Source organism: Xenopus laevis, chromosome 9_10L (assembly GCF_017654675.1).
Source record: "Xenopus laevis strain J_2021 chromosome 9_10L, Xenopus_laevis_v10.1, whole genome shotgun sequence".
NCBI lineage: Eukaryota > Metazoa > Chordata > Amphibia > Anura > Pipidae > Xenopus > Xenopus laevis.
In genome coordinates, this window is record NC_054387.1 from 98581564 (window position 1) to 98599444 (window position 17881).

Consider the following 17881-nt stretch of genomic DNA (forward strand, 5'->3'; position numbering starts at 1 on the left):
AGTAAACAATTGCCCATGGAAATCATTCAGCATTCTACTGTAAGGGCAGAGTCAATTTAAATATATAAATGCCCTTTATTTAAAGTTGATATCTAATTGGACATACATAATTGTATCTGTAGAGGTCACAATCTAATAAACAGAAAAAAGGTAAAAGCAAATCAATCTAAGAAATCTATAATTTCGACCTATACTCTTGACCGTGTCAAGTATATTAGTTAAATGCAAAAATGAGCAGTCAATAAACACAACAGTGCAATCAAAATGTTAAAATGAGATATTTTTTGTTCCCAACAAGATGTAGAATTAGCATATCTGTGTAGCATATTTATGTATGTTTCTTCATCTTTTAAATCTGTATGCTAGAAACAAATGTGGGTAACATGCTCTGAATTTTTTTTGCCATAGGACTATAAAATACCAGAAAACATTCATGTTATTACAAAATTACGGCAGGGACACCTGCTGCCTCCTCGGTGGGGGCGCCCACCGCACAACTCTTCATGGCCGCAGGTGCCGGTAACTTAGGGGGCGTGCGGCACGCCTCCTTGTGATTTAAAGGCACAGGCGCGCTGACGTGCACAATTTGCACAATGGCGCAAAATTTCAAAATATTAAAAGGTACATTTTCTTTTTACACACTGCCCGTTATAGGAGTTTGTTCCTGGTGCTATTTGAGCTTTGTGCTATTCTGTTTGTACCAGTTTGATTCCTGTTGTGACCTCTGCCTGGCTATTTGACGATCCTGACTTCTGAATCCTGACCCTTGCCTGATTATCTACTTTGATTCTGCTTAACCGCTCTGATTGACTTCCTGGTTTGACCCTTGCCTGCCTGACTACGTTTATTCTCTGCCTGCCCCGACCCAGCCTAATCTGACTACTCTATTGCCTAACGCCTTGTACTACGAACTTCTGCCCAAAGTCTTTGCATACCGTTGTGCCCCTTTTGCCTGGTCAGAACCTTTCGCCTAGCACCTCTTGTTATAAGACCTGACGGCATCTGAGTAGCTGAGGGCTCCTCCCGAGGCCAAAGGTGGCTGCTACAGGCGGAAGCATGAGCCAAGACCAGGGTGCTTGGCATCTGTTCTGACTTTAGGGTGCCAACCGTTACACCTATTTATCGAAATTTGTATTCGTATAATTTTCATATTTTTCTACTTTGAATAAACCCACAATTTAAAAACACAAATGTTTGCTTATTTATCAAAGAATCTGTATATAAAAAATGTGATTGAATAAAACCATGAAAACAAATAAATACCTCAAATTCATATTTTATTCATTTATTATTTATGGGTTGAGCTAAAAAATATTATAAAAACGTAAAAAACAATTAAAATAGTTTACATTTTGCCTAGGGCAGACCCATATCAACAGAACCGATAAAAAGTAGATTTTGTTTAGTAAATGTAATAATAATGTTAAAATAATACAAATTAATAATAATGTTAATGTTTATTATTTTATTAAGAATAATAATAATAATAGTTATTAAACTTTTTTGAAATCAGTTAATGATTAGTAAGATATTCTGAGAATTATTGCAGTATAGTTCAATTTTAAGGAACTTGACGGTTTTTTCACTTGGAAAACTGAGGGGTTTAGCAACAGTAAAAAAAAAAAAGTCATGCCTTGTGGGACAAATAAATATTTGTAGTTAGGTGAATATTTTCTTGTGGTTAGGTTGTTAACACACAATTTTATTTATTTTAAAATAAGCCTTTTTAATCAGTTATCTTAGTCTGATTACTGATGGTTAACAGGAATGTGAAGGAAACCAGAGGAATAATTCATTTTGACCTCTAAACATTTCATCAGATGTCTCCTCTTAGGAAACACATAAATATAAAAGCATGCTAAAAATAATAGAAGAATCATTTTCTAACAAAGCTAGTTTATTAATCATTGTCATTCTGTTAACTTTGCTCCTACATCTCACTCTTTAAACTAAATATAAAGCACAGAAAAACTCCCAAGACGCAAGAAGGAAAAATTGCTTATTAGGAGTGACATTCAGAAAAATTCACCATTGAAGCCATTTAGTCTTGTAATAGACTAAATGACTTCAATGGTGATTTTTTTCTGAATGTCACTCCTAATAAGCAATTTTTTCTTCTTGCGTCTTGGGAGCTTTTTATTTGTACTTATAATCAAGAAAATACATTTAACAAAGGACATTGTTTTTGTGAAGTCAACTTAGCAATCTTGATATCCATTAGGACCAGGCATCTACATAGGTGAAGCATCAGGACTAAGCACCAATATAACCACAAAACATAAAGATAACATTAGAAAACACTGGTCTATATCAAGCATTGGTCAGAAACAAACAGATAATGAAATATAAGTAGCCAAAAAAGAACAACAAATGGCTGAAAATGTCAGTGTAAGTGGCAGCCAGATGGACTTAAGGCAGAGTAAGAATGAGAGCCTGAAATCAAGAAACAGACATACCAATATTGAATTGGACCAAAGTTGAATCCTTTGTCAATGGTTTTCATGCAGAAAAGGCTGTGCATACCAGTTTGGTTTACATTTGAACCCAGAGCAAGTTTGATTATTAAGAATAGCAAAGATGGATGGATGGATGGATAGATGGAAAATAGATGGATGGATAGATGGATGGATGGATGGATAGATAGATGGATGGATGGATGGATGGATAGATGGATGGATGGATAGATGGATGGATTGATACAGTGATAGATATAAAAGGATATGAATGATATGAAGGACAGTGACATCTTGCTGCTTCTGAGATCACAAATGTGGTGGCTAGTCTAGAAATCAGCCTTGTTTGTTTAAGATGAAAATTACAATTCATTCCAGGCTTTGACTATTTATACTGTGCAATGTTAAGACAGTAATAACTGCAGCAGTGCAATTACCCATAGCAACCACTCAAAACCTTGCCTTAATTTTCTTGCTTGTAGAATATTGATCAAAAGCTAAATAACTTGTGAAATGTAACACAAATCAGCCTCACAGAATGTTTGTAAATAAACCAGTAATGGGTCAAACAAACAAGTATACTTGTAATGACCAGGAGTTGTGCAATAGATAAATAATATAGATTGCTTTGTTACCTGCATTTCTATAGAGTTTAACCAGTTAACTAGTTTTTCTTATATGTGGCAATACATACTGTATATAAAGAAGATACATAGAACCGCTTACAGGTGCTATTACTATTAGAGAGAGGAGATCAGATCTTAGCCCATTCTCCTGTTGCTTTGGAACAATTGTATATTTTTGCATATCAGATGCAACTAACTTATTTTCAAGAGGAACAAACTTGAGGTTTGTGGCACACTTGTAATGTCAGGATTGTAATGTTTAGAACCCTATTTGCTGTACCAATCCTATGCTTGCCTTAGTACAGCTGTATAGTGACTGGACTGCAGCAGGCTAGGGTTTGAAAAAGGCAGGAAATAATCACGTGGGCTCAGCTAATTTTAGTTAATTTTGTTAATCCATTATATAGATATCAGAATAATTTTAGGAGTTCATATGAACCAATTTATGGACCATTACTTTTCAACTATTATGGCTGGGAAGAAAAATGAAGTCAAATGAAGACATTAGACACATGTACATTATATAAAACACAGTGCTATCTGTTTATTAAAATTCACTAACACTCTCTAAATCATTGCCCATTAACAGTGTAATTTGTCTAGCTTCAAAATGATGCAATTAGCTATGTAAATGCAAATGTTGGGGGTTAATACCTACTGGTCTGGGGGAGTCAATAATGTCTAATCACAGCTGGTGTACAACAAAAATAAGGGTAATTGTTGTTTACTCACCACATTAACAAAATGATAAACTGCTATTTAATGGGTCAGACATTTTCACCATTGAGAGGGATGTTATCCTTGTTTTTGTATGTTGGACTAATTTGTATTTTAGTAGGATATCCAATGTGTGGAATGAGCACCATCTTTCCGTACTCGTTTTGAGGTATTATTTACCTCAAGAACTTATGTCAGCATTAATTCTGACAACTTTTCTCTATGTTCTGCTAAAAATCAGTTTTTTTGGATGCCAAAAAACTAATAATAATGAATAGTGCATTATAATTATGAATACATAGTAATAAAGTCATCTTTAACAATTAATGCATTTTCCAATTATGGCCAATTCATATCATATTTTATATTATCACATAATACATTAATACAGTAAAACCTCAACTTAAATACCCTTATTTTAAGTTTTATTTATTTAACACCATAAATACATAAACATTTCCCTATTTTTACAGCTTTTTCTGGTCCCCTAAAAACATAAATTGAGGGTTCTACTGTAACTTGCTAATAAAATGGGCAACAAACTTGTCTAATTGTGTCTATAACACCAATCTCCAGAGGTGAAAAAACTTGGCATTAATGTTGGCATGGTCACGCAATATTTTTTAGCAAACCCTGCAAAACTCTAATTACTGTAAAATTAAAAACTGTAAAATGCTGTAATTACAGTATCATTTTGGGGGTATTTTTGCAAAGTCATAATCATACTGGTTTGCATTTTAGTGAACAATAGCCAATGCAATGCTTGTTTTTCATTGGAAGCTGATTAAACCACAGATGGGCCTTGAGCTTTGCTAAAAAATAAGTTTGCTGTAAGGTTTAAGCTTTTAGCAATTTCTTTAAGGATAAGTAAACCTTTAAAGGTGTGGTTCACCTTTAAGTTAAATTTCAATATGTTATAGAATAGCCTATAAGCAACTTTTCAGTTGGCCATCAGTTTTTCTTTTTTTATAGTTTCTTTAATTATGTTGTTTTTCTTCTGGCTCTTTCCAGCTCTCAAATGGTGGTCATTGACCCTATCTAAACACAAATTATCTGTAAGGCTCTGTTATGTATTGTTATTGCTATTTTTTATTATTCATCTTCTATTCAGGCCCTCTCCTATTCATATTCCAGTCTCTTATTCAAATGAATGCATGGTTGCCCTAGCAGCCAGACTGAAATGTCAAACTGGAGAGCTGTTGCATAGAAATCTAAATAACTCAAAAAAATGTAAAATTAAAACGAATTGCAAATTGTTACAGAATATCACTCTCTATAGCATCCTATAAGTGAATGTAAAATTGATGAGAGTGCTATTTTAAGCACTTTTTCAATTTACATAATACTTTTTTTTTTTTCAAATTCCAAGAGATTAAGGGATACATTTACTGTTAATATGAATTAATTTTGTTACAACAGCACCACCTGCTGGTCAGTTTCCAACCATGACATATTCAAGGGAGAGTTGGAGAAAAATGGGCTGGTTAGGAAAAATGTGAGAAAATATATTTGAGGCTTCTAATGGTTTTCATAACTAGCAGAACATCAGACCTGACAACTTCCTAAAGTATGTTATGGTCAGAAACTGACAAGCAGGTGGATCTGTTGAAACAAAATTTGTTCATATTAACTGTATGTGTTTCTCTTAATATCTTCAGATTAAAACAAAATAAATAACAAATGTAAATGGCAAAAGTGCTTAGAATAGCACTCTCTTAAATTTTACAATCACTTATTTTAAAGGTTTACCCATTTTTTAATTAGTTTAGGAATTAATTTTTTAAATCTTTATTCATTTACATTTTTTTTTTTTAATTGACTGTATTGGCTTTCTGCAAAGAATTTAGCAAACCCTTAACAAGCATACCTACACTATGCTAGGCACCAAGGCTTTTGATTAATATAATAAGAAATTCTTTGTAGGACCTGGCTAAGAAAGTTTGGATGTCTAAATTACTTGTCCTGATTGAATTCAAAAAAAGTATTAATAAAATGTTTATGAAAATATTTCTCGCTATAGAGAGAAAATTTGCAGCTTATAATAGTGGAGGTCCAAGGGAGAGGGATAGTGAGACTCCTTAAGGCTGGTACATCTAATGTTCCATTAAATTATCAGGTTCTTAAAATGTAAATCTTACCTTTCCCTTGTGCTAAGTTCCTGTTATAGCCTACTGGGCTAAAGTACTCAAATATGAAAACAGCCATTGCAGACACAAGGAGAAGCATCACAAACATCATCACCCAGACAGAAGCACTAAACGGTTCTGCAGCAAGATGGAAACAGAAAAGAAAACAGACACAGTTCATTAACAATGACAGTTGAAAAGCACAAAAAATCTATTATTACATATATCTTTTGGAAAAGAAATCAAGAGTAAAAAAACAATTTTTATTGACCTTCTAAGATTTTAAAAATAGCTTAGATAGGGTTTTTTTAATTAACATATTGTATTTTGAAAGGAATATATTATAATATATATACATTATATTCCAGTTTAAAGAGTCCCTCCCAGAGCTGCTTTAGAAGATGAAAAATTACACTTTTCGTGAAACTAACTGAACTGAAAATGGTGTTGGAAGGTGAACAACCCCATTAAGTTCAGGACTAAACAAGACAAAAACAATAGTCTATTGCTCCAGAAGGTATGGGTGTTTTCTTAAAGAGATAAAAAGAGTGTTTATTGAGGATGAATTCAGGTATGCAATAACAGAAGTAAAGTTGAGAGATAATAGTGGATGTGGAGAGTGTAAAGAGCAATGCTGAAAAGAGAAGGACTAGGTTTGGGTTTTAATTAGGTTGAGTTTGAGATGTCCTTGGTGTTTCCAGGAGTATATAGCTAGAAGGCATTTAGCAATCTGGGTTTGAACATTTGTGGTTAGTGAAGGGGGAATCTGCATATAAGATATTTAAGACCAAATCAAGAGTTATACCCCATATGTAATAAAAGGCACTACATATGTCCAGTAGCAGTAACCCATAGCACCCAATAAAATGTTTTATTTTGAACATATGCCCAGTAAATTGTACCTACTGATTGGTTGCTATGGGTTACTGCTCCTGGGAAAATGTAGTGCCTTTTATAACATGACCACATGGACTTCTAAACAGAGCGTGTACAGGGAAAACTGTACAGAACCCTGAGGCACCCCCACACTAAGCTGAATCAGGGAAGAGGATTGACAGCAAAAGTACCAGAGATGGAGCAGTTTGAACGTTAGTAGGAGAACCAGAGTGCAGTTTGATCATTTATACCAAGAGAATACAGAATAAACTTAATAATTGAATGGTCAACAGTATCAAAAGTTGAAGGCAAGTCCAGAATAATAAGAAAAAAAATAGTGTGCTTTGGTTTTGACAGTCTGGAGATAGTTTGCAACTCTGCATAACTCACTAATATTAGTGATCAAAGTCTCTTTCTTTTTTTCTAGGACTAAGGGGCAAATTCACTAAGATGCGAAGTTGCGCCAGGCGCAACTTCGCCGCACTTCGCCGCACTTCGCCGCACTTTGCCAGGAGTAGTTTCACCAGCTCTTCGCAAATTCACTAAAATCCGTTGCGCACAGGGGTAGTGTAAGGTTGCGGAGTTGCGCTAGCATTGTTTCGCTATACAAAGCGAAGTTGCGCTAGCGAAGGCTAATTTGCATACGGCGCGAAATTCAAATTTCAATGGAGGAACACGTATCTGCACTACAAATGCCTAGAAAACCTTCAAATCTGCAAATAAAAATTTTATTTTGCCCTACACATGTGCCCACTGTCTAGGTAAGTTGCCTTGAGTCAGGAAATGTAGGGGGGAGGAAGGGGAGCCCCAAAAAATTTTCGATCTTTTTCAGCCTATCAGCCATCATGTAGAAAACACGCTAGCGTTTTTTGGGACTTAGAAAAAATTTTGACTTTTTTTTAAACAATCCCTATCTACTCTATTGCGCTTCACCAGGTCTGAGAGGTAAAAGGTAGCGTTCACTACACTGCGCAAGTTAGTGAATTTGCGTAGTTTCGTCGCTAGCAAAGATTCGCCTGGTGTAAGGTTGCGAAGTAACACTAGCAAAACTACGCCAGCGTTCGTTAGTGAATTTGCGCAGTAGCGAAAATGCCAAACGCTAGCGAATTAACGCTAGCGTTCGGCGCTTCGCGCCTTAGTGAATTTGCCCCTTATTATTTATGATACATGTGCTCTGACGTCAGATCAGAGGTTCTTTGGACCAAAAAAAAGAACAACAAAAGAGAAATGTTGCATAAAATGACTACAAGGCATATACAACACTGGCAATACAACACTGACAATCCTGTATATCTTCACTCTGTTCCACACAAGCTTTATAGTCGCAAAAAAAATTTCTGTTTGCCCTTTGAGTTTAAAGTTTAACTTTCTATTTTTTTTTGTTTGTGATATTGTACTATGCTGTATAAACTTTTTAAGCATAAAACTCAAAGTCCAGTTGCTTTAGACTGACCACATTTCTACTAGATACTGAATAATATTAAATCATTTGTACTGATAATAGTCTACAGCAGTGACTCATAAAATGGAAGGGCCTAACCTGATGATCAGTTGGAGGAAAATTGGGCAGGAACCCTATTTGGTCAATTAGTTACTGCTTTGCAAGAATCCCTTATTTGAAGTTTGGCTAAATGGTCACTAGTGCAGCAGTCTTTTTTAAATATATTTATAACCTTTTTTATGAGCTAAGGGAAGCTTAGGGTCTTCAATTTCCAAACACTGTTTTCCTCCTTCATCAAATAGGCAAGTAGTAGTTCACAATCAATGATGTGTTAAGTAATTATTTGCATATTTATATTTACATACAGTATATGAAGAGCATATGCAGATGGCAATATATTTAGTTTATATAATGGCATAATTATAGTAACAAATATGGTTTGTAAAATAATTCTCAGGCAAGACTTGCTCATTTTTCTTCTATAAATAAGGTATACTGCAGACATAATTTGCTAAGGATTTTAAAACAAATGCACATAGCTGTTTTTTTAAAAGAAAATGAAAAAAAAACTATTTAAATCATGTGACCATTCAGTAGAATGTAAATGACAGGAACTCACCTAAAAAAGCTGATGGAGAAACGGTGCCATTGCTACGTGATACCATAACACTAATTCCAGTTTCAACAAATGGAACTGAGAAATCAACTGCTACTGAACGCTCTTCATTAATTGTGAGTGAACCCACGGCCATAACTGCTCGTTTATAAACCACCTAATTAACGGAAAAAAATAGCAGGAAGACAAAATGATAAACGTGTCATGTATGTTACAATCCCCATTTTAGAAACAATGGATATAGTAACAAGTTCTTACTAAAGAGCTTTTACCTAACAGAACTTACTTCACCAATCATTCCATTCCAAACATTCTTGATTTTTTTCCCATGCTTCCCATTAGTAACCAGATAAAGGTCATAAGTGAATTTCACAGTCTTTGAAAGTTTCTTTAAAATATCTATACAGAATCCTTTGCAACATTTTTTCACTGATGTACCTTCAGTTGTTGAGTTACTGCAAGAGAGGAAAATAAAACATTCTTTGAATTTGATGTTAACAGTAAATAGGCATCAGATGTGTACAATAACGTTGCATAATACATATCCCAAATTTGTAAAATTATTTTGTACTGTTTAAAGTGACCCTGACACTAAATACTGCAGAAATTTTGTTCTTACTTAATTAACTCTCCACATGACAGGATAGAATCTATGGCACTGACAGTACCAGCGTACCAAGGCCACAGATTCTATGTTTCAAGGGTTTACTTTTGATACATGCTGCACTTGTTGTTGTCTGGCAAATACTGTGGAAAAATCAAAGTCAACCAGAATGGAAAGGGTTAAAAAAAGATTTGCCATTCAATCAACACTCATTTTTTATATTTTGCTTACTTGGGCCTAGTAACAATTAACTAACTTAGAATGTTTCTTTGTTTTCTTTACTCCTTTCAGTTATCAGCTCCTTCTATACTGAGAATTGTCAGGTACATTAGGCCATGATACAATCCATTTTGACACATGAATTAGATTGAAAGGAGGGTTTTGAGAAGAAATAATGATAGTTATGGTTTCAAATCCTCTACTGAATTTCACCTTAAGGTACACACCCTTTCACAATTTGATGCAACATTATTGCTTAGTACTGTGCCACATGATGATATTCTGATACTTAGGGGCCGATGCATCAAGGGTCGAATATCGAGGGTTAATTAACCCTCGATATTCGACTAGGGAATGAAAATCCTTCGACTTCGAATATCGAAGTCAAAGGATTTTGCGCAAAAACTGCGATCGAACGATTTACCTTCGAATCAAACGATTCGAAGGATTTTAATCCAACGATCGCAGGATTATAATTCGACAAAAAAAATTATCCAAGCCTATGGGGACCTTCCCCATAGGCTAACATTGGGTTCGGTAGCTTTTAGGTGGTGAACTAGGGGGTCGAAGTTTTTTCTTAAAGAGACAGTACTTCGACTATCGAATGGTCAAATAGTCGAACGATTTTAGTTCAAATCCTTCGAGTCGAAGTCGTAGTCGAAGGTCGAAGTAGCCCATTCGATGGTCAAAGTAGCCCAAAAAACACTTCGAAATTCGAAGTTTTTTTACTTCGAATCCTTCACTTGAGCTTGGTGAATTGGCCCCTAAAAGTAGTTGAGTACATTTGGATGAAGTGACACACTGATTAAAGCAGTAAATGCTAAATAAATATGCCAATGTGTGATACAAATCAAACTGCTGGAAATCCATTATGATCACATCATTTCAGTTTTCTAAAAAATGTGTCCCTTAATCTATAGGGTTAAAACACCTTATTAGAAGCCAATAAACTGTAATGAACTAAAATGGGCATATATCTGGCATTTTTGCTAATTAGACAAATAAATATAAGTGGAATGTCATCTTGGTAATATAAGCTGGGGAGGACTATGTTTCAAATAGTCAAGATGATTAATTTGAATCAACTCCAAATTTTACCAAACTCGAATGTTTGCTCATTTATTAAAGAATTTAATACAAAAACCTCATTGAATAAAAAAACTTAAATGCATCAAATTCGTATTCTACTCATGATTTTCAATGGGCATACATAATCTCAAGAAATGTGGAAAAAACTCTGCATGAACTGATGCTGAAAATTCAAGTTTTGGAAAGACTAATTTAAATTCATATTATTTTGCACACAAAAAATCAATCCATTAGAGCAAGAGCTAGACAATTGAGAATACTTCCTAATTTATATATGGAGTTCAGGATAAAGCTGTAGCATTTGATTTGTTAAAGTCAATATGTAAATTCTTACTTTAACCGGAAATACTTTCTACATGGCACAGTGTTTCTCACGCACGTTCCTGTCAGGTAGTCAATATTTTCAACAATCACAAATGGAGCTTCTTCTAAAGTGACAATGCTTAAATGGTTGTCATCATGGTCACTGTCCAAAGAAGCTGTAATCCTGGGCCACACTGGATACTTCATGTTTAAGCTTTTATTCTCCCATTTCCCCACCTGAAATTATTGAAGATATGATTTATTAAGGTTAATAGTTAGTATGTTATTGTCACTTGCAAGGATTTAGAATATATGTTAGTTTGAAAGCAGAATATTTAATGATGTTGAATCTAAACTCAAACCATGTTAACAGTTGGTTCATTATTGAGTTTTTTTGTTCTATATAATTTTGCTTTGTAATTTAATTAGATTTATCCAACACATTTTTATGAAGATATGGTAGAATGGCACAAAACTAGTCATACAAGAGAGATGGTAATTGGTATGGCATTATCTTTAAAAGTTATTGTCCCTTAGTATCTTAAAAGAAATGAGAGAAAGTAGGTTGACAACTGCTGGTGGATGGGAAGTGACTGATGCCATGTTTTATCACAGAATATGTCCCAGCTCTGGTCAAAAGAATTAATTTCATTATGGTTATTGCTTGCCGTTACTTTTATGTTACCTCAATCATGAAGCTACTAAACAATATCATTATTTTAGTTTCCCATAAATGGAGTAAGAATAAACAACTCTGTGTATGATATACATTATAACACAACATATTATAAATCCTATAACAGAAAGTTATTAGCTTTCAGTGCAATGTTTCTGGTTCTAAAAAAAACCTATATGAAAAATAAAAATAAATAATAAAATAAGGGTGCAAGTTCATTATGAGCAGAGAAGAGCAGTCCAGGGAATTGACTTTAATTTCTATAGACCAAATGTAAGTTGCACATTTTAGTCATCAGGATTATTCATGGCATGTTATACAGGTATAGGACCCGTTATCCAGAATGTTTGGGACCTGCGGTTTTCCTGATGAGGGATTTTTCTGTACTTTGGACAGCCAAACCTTAAGTCTACTAAAAAATCTTTTAAACATTAAATAAACCTGATAGTCTGGCTTTGCCTCCAATTAATTATTTCTTAGTTGGGATCAAGTACAAGGTACTGTTTAATCATTAAAGAGAGAAATTATTTTAAATAATTTGATTAAAATTGAGTCTATGGGAGATGGCCATCCTTTAATTTGGAGCTTTCTGGATTACAGGTTTCCAGATAATTTATACCATTCCTGTTTATGTACTTTTACTCAGTATTGGAGCCATTGTTCATCATCTAAAGCAACATGGACTGGAAGTCAGAGAATGCAAATGGACCATACTTTTATGTGACCCAAAATATATCAAAATGTTACTATTGTACTGACAATTTTTCGAGTGTATCATCCCCCATGTTTGCAAGATGGAAAATTAAAATCATAGGGCCTTCTATAGTAAAAGATGAAATGGCTTGTTTACTAATGCAACCACAACTGAATGCAGTCATTACATGCATTGATGATATTTGGAACTCTTCTTTTGAATCACGTACAAGTTTCTATTGACACAGTGAACCTTGGAGGTACCACCATCTTCAAGCTGGTAGTAAAGTAAGGTTGAATCCAGAAGAAACCTCTGCAAACTATGTCAATAAGCACAGCAGACTGACATTGTTTTGACTACAATTGATGGAATTATGCCATCTCAACTACAGAATTTCAGCATAACTGTCTCTGATTTGCATTAAATCACAAGGGAGTTCTGTTTAACATTGGGATTAAGCAGATAAGCATACCTGCAATGAGATCAGCACTGTTCATGGAATCAATTTTTGATAGACTTTAGCTGTGGCAGTTATTCTTAATCTTAAAGAAGCTATTAACAAAAAAATCCCACAATCCATCACTCCTTCACATAGACAAAGACCATGTTCATGTGCTGTAGTGTTGACCTAGAACAGGCCATAAAAGGAACTGTAAACAAGCTTCACCCCAAGCACACATCCACAATGTCCCGCCTTCAATCCGCATGCACAAATTAATGAAAGAGGCTATCTTAGAGAGGTCACTTTTGGCACAATGCCCCGCAATTGAGAAGGAGAAAATAGATTAAGAAGAGGATAACACAGACTAAATAAACAGTATTTCTAAAAATTAACCCAGCAATCTAGGAAGGTTTCCTCTGTAACATACTACAAAGCTTGTTGAAAGGCATTCCTTATCCTTTAAAATGCCAATCACAACTGTCCCTCGCAGCCACAATTATTCTTGAGAAAAAAACGGAAAGAAATATAAAGGAACTCAAAGTGCAACCAACATCTTGCCATTCATTTTCCTCTTATGGGATACTTATAGCACTCTCAGGTCAACTAGCATGTGGCAAAAGTACATTTTAATAAATTCTCATAAATGTTATAGACATTTTATTAACTATTGATAGGAACAGTTTCGGTATCACAATATCATATACTGTAACTAGCCTATTTGATGACTTATGTACCCTGAATCCAGCATTACAGGCCTCAGCAGGGCTACACAGAGAAGTTGATGTGGTGTCAGAGGCCCAAGGTATCATTGGGATGGAAGTTAGATAAGGGTTACTTTAAAATTGTGGTGTTTTATGATTTCTTCCTACCATTATTTTACTTGTAACTGTAAATAGTACAGCTGCGCATCAGGGAACAACCAGAGTTTTAACATATCAGTAATTTTTTATTTAAGTTATTTATTTTTGTCCATTACAATGTTATTTATATAAGAATATATGAACATTATTAGAACAGTCTGTAGATGCTAACCATAAAAATCCATAGGAAAGTTTAAATATATCAAATTAATACTGACATGGAAATGTATTATTTTAACTAATGCAGTAGTGGTATCCCCAGCAGCCGATATCACCAGGATGGCACTTAGTTTTGTTTAGTGCACTGTGTCTTTAGGAGCGTCCTGAAACTGGTAACAGAGTCAAAGTTGTTGATCATTATTTCCTGTGGAAGCGTAAAGTAAAGGGACTCCTTAATTGTTCCAAAGGAAGTTGGCTCTGTCATGCTGCTTTAGTTCATACTAGTGATAAGCAAAATTGTTCATCATAGATTCATGATGAGAAAAAACCCCTATTGATCCCAATGCATTTTTTTGGAGTAAACTGAAAACTCTGCCCACCTTTGCTACCTGATTCCAGTTGCAAGTACTGTAAGTGTAATCTGTAAAAAAAAGTGTAAGATTATCTGTAAAAAGTTTTAGGCACCTACAGTGCCTCAAAAAAAATGAAGCACCCTCAGCTAGTCCTGAGAGCAATTTTCTTTTTTTATTATTAGGATTCCAGTGTTGGACTGGCATAGCTAGGGATGCAGACACTTACCGAGCCAATACATAAGGAATATGCTGTAAATATGCTGTGCGTATTGATTATTTTTCAGATATAAATGTTTTATTAGTTTGCATCCTCAACCTACCTCAGCTATGAAGTTTGCTGGTATTGCAGTGCCATTTGCAGACTCATGCTGGAAACAGACCATTTAAACCAGCTGAAATCTGTCAGTGAATCACAGAATCAGTGGGGCTCATTTATCAACACTGGGCAAATTTGCCCATGGGCAGTTACCTATAGCAACCAATCAGTGATTAGCTTTTTAAAGCCAGCTGCAAGTAGAACAATGAATGCAGCAATTGGTTGCTCTGGATTACTGCCCATGGGGAAATTTGCCCAGTGTTGATAAATTACCCCCAGTGTGTGGTTACAGTTGGAGAAAATGTTAGTTTGTGGAACTAAATATATTAAACAATAATAGTTAGATTTTTTTTACAATAACAATGACACTCTTTTAATGTTGTACACGCATGCACATAATAAGTGAGTACACCCAATCATTAATTTCGAAAATTCAGGTGATGTAGGATTGGTTGATATCTTTCAGAATTCTACATCACACACATGTGCATAAAGAGTGAACTGGAGCTTGTGTATCCATGTGCCCCAATTAGGGTTGCAATCTGGAAGGTACTGTATTTTACCGGCCTAGGCAGTAAATACCAGTCAAGACCTGGGCTGGTATTACAAATTTACTGGCAATGTACTTGCTGGTAAATTTGTAACAACTAGACATCTGCCTCTGCAAGCCATACTCTCTTTGTCCTTTTCTAATTTAAAACACACAAAAAACGCTGTAGTCATTTTTAAATGAAAAGAATAGGAAAAACACATAAACATCATCATATATTTATTTTGTGTTGACTCTTGTGCAGACGTGGCTGTTGCCTCCTCCCCTGCCTATACTCGCAATTACCTTTGACGCAGTGCTGTGCATATGACAAGTCATCACAACAACTGCCTGCCCCCTTCCGGTCCTTGAAATAATGTTCTTGCCTGAAACCAGTCCGTGGGGCTATAAAAGTTTGGGGACAGCTGGTCTAATTGCTCGACCTCATCTTCATTTGCTACAGAAACTTGACTTTTAACCAAAACAAAGGATAAAACAAAAGCATATATATTTGCATATGCTGTTATAAAACAGGGATTTGCAGAGCATTATGCTGCAATCAGCTGCACACACGACATTTTCCAATGTGTTATGTAAAGTAATTTAGTTGGTTGTCAGAACGTATTTATCTTTTAAATTATATTCTTTTACTGGTAAGAGAACAAGCACAAAAATACTCTAACTATGTTCTCCAAGTGGCAGATACAAGTAGATGTGAATGCTGATACCTTATCTTTAGGAATTATTCCTAAGCAACTGCAGAGATTGCAAATATTTCTACTTTTCTGTATGAGCAGTGCCCCCTGCTGACCAAAAGGCAAAATAAAATAAAAAATAGTTCTCTGATCCAATAGAAAGATTTCATGTTGACTGGAACAGGTTTGCAGCACTATATTTCAATTTAAGCACATCTTTCTCTCTATTTAGAAAGATGTGCTTAAATATATCCCAAATAGAAGTCAGTTCCTAGAATACATCCCTTACCCAAATAAGGTAGGAACATATATGTTTTAAAAAACATATACAAGTATAGGATATATTATGCGGAAAGCTTGGGATATTTCTGTAATAGGGATCTCCTTATCTTAAATCTGTTAAACATAATTTAAACATAATCTAAACATAATTTAAATATAGTGATTGGCGAATTTGGGCCGTTTTGCTTCGCCGTAAAATTTGCGAATTTTTTTTGACGGCGAATTTTTGCCGCGAATTTATTCGCTGGCGGCGAAACGCGCAAATTTGCCGCGAATTTGCGCCTGGCGAATAAATTCGCCCATCACTATTTAAATATAATTTAAACAGATAAGGGATGTACTTTAATTGTGCAATAGGGGTAAAAACAGAACACCTTTAATACAGGCCAGGGAAGAACTTTTTAAATACTAATTTAATACTACATTTGTACTGTATCTGTATTACATGTCTATGTGGTACAGTATTAGAGAACTGATGGCACTTCTGCTGTGAAAAAAAGTTAAATAAAAACTTACAGAAGCCACAAAAAAACCACTACCGTAATAGTGCATCTACAGTATATACAGTATGGGGCAGATTTATCAAGGGTCGAAGTGTAAAATACTTTGAAATTCAACCATCGAATTAAAATACTTCAAATTCGAATATCGAAGTCGAAGTATTTTTCACCGAATTTGGCCATCGATTAGAACAATTTTAGCGTACGAGCGAACAATTTTACTTCGATGTGTAAAGACTTAGAAAATGATTGTAGAAGGTCTCCATAGGCTAACATAGCACTTCAGCAGGTTTAATTTGGCGAACTATCGAAGTCAAAGTTTTTTTAAAGAGACAATTCTCTTCGACCCTTGATAAATCTGCCCCTATACTGTATGTATGTAAATATATATTTTATTCTTAAAGCGCCTCTTGCATACACAACATAGTAGCATGGATAATAATGACAGCACAGGCAGGGACTACTACAGAAACAGAATATGCATAAATAAAATACATTTACATTTAGGGCCTTATTTATCAAGATACAATTATTTTAGTTAAAAAAGTCTGACCAAACTAGAATAGATAAAAATTATTCCACCTGAAAACCTGCCAAGATGCCATAGAAGTCAGTGATAAGTATATCTTCAGCATTCAAGACAGTTGATGAGTTTTTGAGTGTTAGGGTTTCACCATTTACCCTCCTTGTGACAAGGAGAGTATGTAAGAAATATATGTAAAGGGTGCAGTTTATTTCTTAAATGTAAAAGGTTATCCGCACATGTCAAATGGGGATTGTATTCCTAATAAGGCACAGAAGAGGGTTGTTCTATTATTAGGACAAGCCGATAGGATTACTTTGCAATTCCCATTATCACTTAGAGGGCCAGTTATCAAAATTACAATTTTAGTGGCTTTATAGTTTTTTTAAAACTACAATTAAACTCTATTTGTCTAAAATTATGAATGCCTTGTAATTTATTAAGTAATCAAAATATAAATTGTATGAGTGAAAAAAAACAGAACAATCCACCTCTGGGATCTCTAAAATTTTGAGTTTTATAGTGCAGTAATTTCTAGCGAAAAAAATCCAAAAATCTCTAAAATTCTGAATGGCTAAAAAAAAGGTCCAAAAGGATCAGCGAACCTCCCATTGATGTCTATAGGATCCTGACTATTTTTTCTTGCCAACTTTTGTATTAGGGTTTTCATGGTTTTTACACTTTATAAATCTCAAATGAAGAGACATTTTAAACAAACACATTTTTTTAGAGAGAAAATTGGATTTATAAAAGGATTTATTGTCACCACTCCAGTAATGGAA

The 17881-nt window shown here is 34.6% G+C and overlaps 1 protein-coding gene across 1 annotated transcript in view; it reads right to left on the minus strand.

Moving 5' to 3' along the window:
- Positions 1–17881, minus strand: part of grin2a.L (glutamate receptor, ionotropic, N-methyl D-aspartate 2A L homeolog) — a 260724-nt gene that overhangs the window by 30654 nt on the left and 212189 nt on the right. The window contains 4 exon segments of the mRNA NM_001112896.1: positions 5935–6060; positions 8859–9012; positions 9142–9310; positions 11102–11307. Coding sequence (NP_001106367.1) covers positions 5935–6060; positions 8859–9012; positions 9142–9310; positions 11102–11307 — 655 coding nt within the window.